The sequence below is a fragment of the Elephas maximus genome, chromosome 6 (assembly GCF_024166365.1).
Source record: "Elephas maximus indicus isolate mEleMax1 chromosome 6, mEleMax1 primary haplotype, whole genome shotgun sequence".
Taxonomy (NCBI): domain Eukaryota; kingdom Metazoa; phylum Chordata; class Mammalia; order Proboscidea; family Elephantidae; genus Elephas; species Elephas maximus.
In genome coordinates, this window is record NC_064824.1 from 117616964 (window position 1) to 117624654 (window position 7691).

A 7691-nucleotide genomic window follows, 5' to 3' on the forward strand; every position below is an offset into this window, starting at 1 on the left:
CCACTAAAACCTGTTTACCACGGGTGACTCTGCTGGTATTTGAAATTCCAGTGGCATAGCTTCCAGCATCATAGCAACAAACAAGCCACCATAGTATGACAAAGTGACAAACCGGCACTCGTTAAAAAACCAAACCAAACCTGTTGCAGTCCAGTTGATTCTGACTCAGAACTACCTGATAGCCCACTAAATGGTAATTGTTATCATTATAGCCTGATGGGGCCTATTTCCCCAGATGACACAAAACCTCAGGAGTTTTCCTCCAGGAAGGTAGAATAGAGGAAAGGGTCTGAGTAGTTATCCCCTCCACTCCCAACCTGGTAACCTCTCTAAGAGGATAGAGTCTGGGCAGTGGCATGTTGGTAAATGCTTTAGGAACTGGCTGTCCAGGGTGAAGGGGACCCCTAATTTGTAGCATTTGCCAGTTTCCATGGTGTGAACAGTCTCAGCTAACAACATGAGTCAACTGGCTCAGCAAATGCCTGAAAATTTAACAACTGCCTCTTGCAAGCTGGATTGAGCTATTTCTAGCACACACTGGGCCTGGGAACCTCAGTGGATCTATGGTGAAATACAGAAAAACCTGCCTCGGGATGGAGAGGCCAAGAGAAAGAGAAGCAGGGGATCATCCTGTCTTGGCCATGAACTGAGCCTTCTCTAGACTAAGCAGTATCTCTCAAAGTGGGACCCACAGGCTATCTACAGTGTTTGAGGTGTTCATAAGTTCCTGAGCCTCACTCTGGACCTATTAAAGCAGAATCCCAGGAATCACTTTGAAACAAGCTGCCCAGGTGATTCTGAGAACTGCTAGGTTAGGGACCCCTGACTTGTCCAAGAAGTCAGAATGGGCCACAGACCGATGTTAATTCTACAGAATCTTTTGATACTGTGGTCCATTACCCACAGGAAAGAATCAGAAACCCAGGCCCAAGGAAGACTGAGCAGCCAGGGAAACCCCTTGACTGGGCAGGATGGGGTGAGTTCTAGATGAGTAAAGTGACCACGGACTAGTCACTGAAGTTACCTCTCCGGTCTAACCACTTTTAGGTCACACTTTGGGGTCAGCGTGTGACAGCGTGCCAGGCACAGAGCACAACTCTGCTGGGACTTTGCAGAGCTCCTGGGTGAGAAAGCACCTGCAGAGAGGGTGGGGACTCTGGAGGCTTTGATCTTGGGGGAAGGAGAGCTAGGCTTCACTGAGGAGGGGAGCAAACCCCTGACAAGCCCACCCACGGTGACAAATTATCCATGTACCGGCCCCAGTCGGTGTTCTGGACTCTATGACTCTAACAACTTAAATAATTTTTATTACAAAAGGAAGAAAAGACCAAAATATCCCCCAAATTCTCCCGTGGGCTTCCTCCTCCGCGCCAATAAATAAGTGGGGAGGAGACTGACCGGAGGAGTGGGTGGGGGCCATGGTTCAGCAGAAAAGGGAGCTCAGCCTGGGCAGGAAGGACATCTAGTCCCCTTCCCCTGGTCCCTGGCACTATGGTCACATTGGCTGGAACACAGAACTCTGTCCACTGACAGCAACAGTCTCTGGATGTGTCCCGAGGAGTGTGGCCAGGCAGGAAGGTCATTCTTCAGGATTGCCAGGCTGGCTGCCCCACCTATGGCCTTCTAAGTTTTAGGCAGCATTGAGTCCAGCCAGCTCTCCTTGCTGGCTCCAAGGGAATCTAGCAGCATCAACTGAGGTGCAAGCCCACCTATGGGGGCCTAAGACAGATGAAATGGGCCCTCTCCATCCGGGAAGGCAGGGTATGAAAACTCCTAGCGAGGGCTGGCTGTGTTGGCACCCTCCATGCCAGCATCGAGGCCTCTAGGATTGCAGCTCTTTCACCAACCAAGATGGGGCTGGGGGACAATGGCATTGCCCTGTCAAGTCTCAAGGGTGTATCTCCACGGTAAAGGAGGCTGTGGGAGCAGTGTCTTCCCCCGCCAGTCTCTTTCAGGGCCTGCGCCCTCCTGGAGGGAGGTCTTTGGACCCAGTATGGCAGTTCTGGGAGGGCAGTGGTGGGACTCTTTCAGCTCCCTGCCCCAGACACGCCCAGTGGGTGGAAGCTGCCCTCTTCCAGCAAGAGTCGCCCCAGGCGGTAGAGCAGCTGGGGGTACCAGTGCATACCCTCACCCAGGGTCCGGCTGCCCCATGCCAAGCTGTGAAACAGTCGTAACGGCAAAAAGGCCAACTGAGCCAGGTGGTGGTCAGCCATGGCTGCAAAGCAGGAGGTCACCACATCCTCTACTACCAGTGTCCCATGCCTCGTGAGTGGGGCGTAGGCCCCAAGGGCCACGTGTGTGGAGACAGCTGCCACTTGGGCAGGCTGCAGACCTGGTGGCCCGGCCACCAGCACATACTGGCCAGGCTGCACTTGGCTGGCAAATGTGGCCCGGAAGTGGGCTGCTGGTTCTGTGTGATTATTGGCGGTGAACAGCAGATGGGCAGGCGTGAGCAGTAGGCGGCGTGGGGGGTCACGGGTCTCAATGACTTGGAAGGCCCTCAGCTGCTCTGGCTCACGGTCCAAGAAAATAAGCACGTCACTGAAGGTGGGGCTCCCGTCCTCCCCCATGGCCAGCACCCGGTCTCCTGGCCTCACAGCTGACAGGGCCACACGTGCCCCACTCTCCAGGCGCACGTGGGCTCCAGCAGGAAAGCAGCCACCTGTCTTGGCTGCAGCAGAGTGCTCTGTGGGAAGAAGGGACATGAAGGTGTTACTGCTGTGGAGCCTGGATTCTCTTCCCCTCAACACCCCTCTCCAGGCCCCCGGCCCAACCAAAGCTCCTCTTTCTCCTGGCACCATATCTGACCCCTGTCCCCCCACTTCCCATGCAGTCTGATATCCTCCACTGAACCCCCAGTCTGACCTTCTGCTTTCCTTCTTCCCTAATCCTTTGCCAATGAGATGAGCATATTGGGGCTCCAAGACTCTGGGTTAGAGAAGAAGAGGCCTCCTGAGGACCAGGTGAAGCCCCTCATCTGCTTAAGTCCTGACCATGCTGGGAAGCATCGCTGGGGCCAAACAGTGGGCTGAGCCAGGCAGTGGTCACCTGTGACTTGGGACAGGGAAGGCTGCAGCCTCATAGAGGGGGAGATGGCATAGCTCCTCTGGGGTCCAGGTGTCCCATCATTTCTCACCTCTTGCTCAGACACTCCCCCCCAAATTGCCTTCTCAGGCTGACACCCCAATTTCTGTGATCCTACATGGAAGCCAAAGGAGGACCAGCCAGTGGGACACAAACAGACTCCCGGGAAGCTTGGCATGAATGGTCAGGTCAGGGGGTGGGTCAGTGGTGTGGACACAATCACCATCTTCAGTTAATGTCCTTGTGTGGGGACAGGCCATAGTGGCATTAACAAGTGAAAACAAGAGCAGTGTTTGGAGGCAGGAGTAATGAATGGTTGTGGCCAGTCTGGGAGCTGGCATGAGGTCAATGTGGCAGGCGAAGTGTTGATGTGACTTGAGGTAAATGAAGTTGGTGGGGACATGCTCAGGGGAAGGGTCAGTGGCCACAGGTCAGTGTGGAATCACCCCTGGGAGCCCAGGGAGGCTGGGGAGTACCAGTAAGTAGGCCTGGTTCAGTGTGCTGGGTCTGTGCATGGGTGTGATTACTACATGGCACCAGTGCGAGGAGTGTCTGTAAGCCAGGCGGGACCAGGCTGAGAGTCACATAGGAACCAGGGGAAGCATCCATTGCTGGGTTCAGTGTAGGTGACCAGGACGCTGACAAGACTCAGGGGTGGGGGAGGAGCCCCAGCTCCAGCCAATTCTGATCAACAAGGCGGCCAATCTGGGAAAGTCCACTTTATTGAGTCCACTCTTTTTTCTGGCCCCAAAGTGTCCAGCTTCAGGGCCCTGGGGGAGAGGTTGGGGACGCCTGCGCCCCCCGGGAGGAGCATACATAGCGTCCTAAAGCACCTGACCTGAGCTGCGTCCGAGCCTCTGAGGCTCCTGGTGAGGCATGCTGGGATCTGGCCCACCCTAGCCCCTGGCCCCACAACCGCCTCCTTCTGCACCCGGCTGGGTGGGGAGGCGTCTCTGCCGTTCTGGCTTCCTCCATCTGTTCAGCTTGCTCTGTCTTGCACCTCCTGCTGCAGGCTCTGGGCTGTGGACTGCCAGGTCAGCACCCTGGGCTCAGGGACAGGGCCCTGTCTCCCTAGGCTCCTGCCTTGTCACTACCAGGCCTGGGACGAGCAGGCGGTCATGAGCAGCAGCGGGGAGCGCCGCCGACGTCCTCTTCCCAGGGTTCCCTGCCTCCATCCCCGGCCCAGCCTCTTCACCTTCTGGGCCCCAGTGGGCCCTGTGCCGCCTGCCCACGCCCTGCGGCCCCGGCCCCGGGCCCAGCCCCCTGGCGGCGGCTCACCGGACTTGACGGAGCAATGCACGTGGGCCTTGGATTCGTAATACACCCAGTCGAAGCCGGCTTCCACCGCCAAACGAGCCAGCAGCCCGTACTTATTGCGGTCGCGGTCCGACGTGGTGATGTCCACTGCGCGGCCCTCGTAGTGCAGCGACTCCTCGGAGTGGTGGCCGTCCTCGTCCCAGCCTTCTGTCACCCGCAGCTTCACGCCGGGCCACTGGTTCATCACAGAAATGGCCAGCGAGTTCAGGCGGTCCTTGCAGCGCTGTGAGAGGAAAGCGCGAGGAGTTAAGGCGAGGAACTTGCTGGGGTGCGGGTGCAGCCTCGCTCGGGACTCTCCTACTGCACTGGGTGGGGTTGGAAAACCGGGGAGGGCGCCCCCTCCCTCTCCCTTAGGAACAGAGGGCCCCAACGTGCTCCCTCCCATTCTAGGATTCGGGTCGCCCCAAGGACCTGGACCGCACCCATTAGGGTGGGGCCAAATCCGGAGGGTGCGTGGAGCCACTACCCTTTGGGCTCCTTTCCACGACAGGTGGAGTTCTCCTTCCCTCCTGAGCTCGCTCTCTCTTTTGCTCAGGTTACCGGTCCCTCTAGAGGCGCGACTACACTTATCGAAGGCCCTACACCTCTGCCTCGCCAAGGCACCAGGACCCGTGCGCGGCCAGGAGGGAGCGGACTGTGGCTGAGCCGACAGCCTGCGGCTGGCCTGCTAGGCGTGCAAGGCCCGAGGTGCCCAGTAGGTGTCACCGTAGCCTCAGGGCTGAGGCCCGGGGACTGAGGGCCCCGGAGGCGCGGCAGGTGCAGAACGCCCCAGCTGCACCGAGGGTGTGTTGGGAGGGGAATCTCGGGTCGGCCTGGATCTTTTGGGCGCCTCAGAGCCTTCTCGCTGGACCTTCTTATGATCCCAAACCCGCCCGCACCCGCGCCCGGGACGTGGCGGGCTCGCCAAGCAAAGGAAGCTGGTGAAGGTCTTAGTGCCGGACCCGGCCCGGTGGGGGCAACGCGAAGCGTCTACCGCCCCAAGGGGCGCGCGCGCGGGATTGAGGAGCAAGGGAACGTGCTCCTTGTGCCCAACGTCCTCAGCACTTCTGCTCTGGTGAGCCATCCATACATGGAAAGGGACCCCAGAAACCGAGCCTTTGAATCAAGGAGCTGACTCCACTCTCTGCCTCACTGGGGGTGGGGGGTAGAGCTGCGCCCAAGGAGAAGGACGGGAAGAACTATCTGTCCTTGCTGCCTCCCCGAGCGCCTGGGGCCTCAGGAGCAAGCGACCCTGCAGCTGCGTGGCGGGGGGGGGGGGGGGGGGGAAGGGACGGGGAAGAGGGGAGGAGGAGTAGGGACTTAGGGGCCAGGCACTCAGCATACGGTGGAGGGGGCCCTTCCACCAGTCGGTGTCTCTGAGGTGCGTCCCCGCAGCCAAGTGTGGACAGCCCAGCCTCAGCCTACCCCCAACCCGCGGAGCCCGGGGCCCTCCAGACCCTTGGACTCGGCCTCCCAGAAGCCAACTGCGGCTACAACCCAAGGCCCAGCCCGTCCTCCCCTGCGTTGAGCCTGGCTGGGGGCGCTCCCTACTGGGGAGGGAGCTCCGCGTGCTCCTTCCTAGTCCTCCCAGCCAGGCATCTAGCCCCCCACCAATGTACGCCCCACGGACCCATGCTCCCCGCCCTTTCTCCTCCCCCCACTTCCCTGGGTCCAGAGCTGGGGCGCGCGCTGTCAATGATTGCCCAGCCTGTGGCCCGGATCCTTATCTGCATTCCTCGGCGCCCGCGGCCGGGCCCGGCCACCAGCCAACCTTCGGCCCCGACACCGGCCGGCCAGCCCCAGCTCCAGGGCGCATACTGAAGGCGGCGATCTAGCTGCTTTTCCTAAAGGACCTAGAAAGCCGCAGCCTGCCTGCTGGGGAAGCCCTGGGAGACCCCAGAAGGATGGGGCGTGGGTCTCTCCCCTTCCAGACCCAGATGAGGGGAAGGAAATTTGTGCCCCGGTGCTCAGCCCGAACGCTGGTCCTGTTTCAAGCACGCAAGAACTAGCTTTAGCTCTGTTCTCTGCCTTCCCCCGGCATCCCAGTCCATGTCTTCCAATTCTCGCGCCCCGGCCGCCGAGCCCAGGGATCTCCCAAGCTCGGTCCCAGGGCCCGAAGGCCCCCGCAGCCCACACTTCAACCGCAGCCGCGCGGCTCAGACACGGGGGCTTGCCGGGCTTGTTCTCGCTTCCACCTCCGCCTCCTAGCTCAACCGTTCCCTGCGAAGCCTTCATCCCAGACCCGCCCCCTGTACTCCTGGAGGGGGCAGCGCAGCGAACCATGAGCGCGCGCGGCTGCCGGGCGTGGGGCCTCTGCACCCGGAGCGTCTGCGCCTCACCGGGCTTCACAATGAAAGGGGCGCCGCCGCGCGGACGGGTGGGCCGGGAAGGTCGGCGTGGGTCCGGGAGGCGCGGGAGGAAGGAGCCGGGTCCAGGTACCTCCGGGTGCCGCCTCACGCCAGAGCCGTTAGCATTCACGCCGGAGGCGGAGGGGCCGCCGCTAACCTGCGGGGCTGCGGGGCTTGGCAGCGGGAGCCTCTTCTCCCAGACTCCGGCGGGTTCCGGGACACCCCTGGCCTGTCCATCTCGGGTAGGAGGCAGCCAGACTTAGCGAAAGAAACAAGTGCCAGGGGGCGGGCCGGGCAGTCGAGAAAAGGTGCCAGGGGGGCGGGTAGGGCTGGGCAGGTGGCGATGCTTCGGCGGCGGCGCGCTGGGGGGCGGGTCGCGCTCACCTGGGTCATGAGGCGGTCGGCGCCGGTGTTCTCCTCGTCCTTGAAGATGATGTCGGGGTTGTAGTTGGGAGTCAGCTCCTTGAAGCGCTCGGAGCTGCGCGCGATCTTGCCTTCATAGCGCCCGCTGGCGCCCAGGGTCTTCTCAGGCACGTTGGGGCTGAACTGCTTGTAGGCGAGCGGCACAAGCTTGCGCGGCGGCCGCCGGCGGCTGCCCACCACCCGGCCGGGCCCGCAGCCACGCGCCGCCGGCACCAGCAGCAGCAGCAGCAGCAAGAGCAAGCAGAACCGCAGGCGGGGCCGGAGTCGGGCGGGAGACATGACCGGGGAGCCCTGCGAGCCGCGGGCCAGGGCGCCCGGCGGGCTGATGGGTGGGCGGGTCGTCGGGCGTGCTGCAGGGCTCAGGAGGCAGGGTGGCTCTGGGGGGCTCCGGTTGGGGGCGCCATGGGCTGCGCCGCGCGGCGCAGGGCCGGCGGGACTCAGTTGCGGGGCGAGGGCCCGGGGCCCTGGCTGGTGGCGGCGCGCTGTCCCCCTCGGCGCCTCGACTCTGAGCTGCCGGACTCGCCGGCCGCCAATAAATAG

The 7691-nt window shown here is 61.6% G+C and overlaps 1 protein-coding gene across 1 annotated transcript; it reads right to left on the reverse strand.

Moving 5' to 3' along the window:
• Positions 1 to 2027: 2027 nt before the first annotated feature.
• On the reverse strand, positions 2028 to 7430 carry IHH (Indian hedgehog signaling molecule). Its single transcript, XM_049888999.1, has 3 exons — positions 7113 to 7430; positions 4363 to 4624; positions 2028 to 2686 (listed from the first exon to the last, which is right to left on the reverse strand). The coding sequence occupies exons 1-3, from the start codon at positions 7428 to 7430 to the stop codon at positions 2028 to 2030; spliced, it is 1239 nt and encodes a 412-aa protein (XP_049744956.1).
• Between the last annotated feature and the right edge of the window lie 261 nt (positions 7431 to 7691).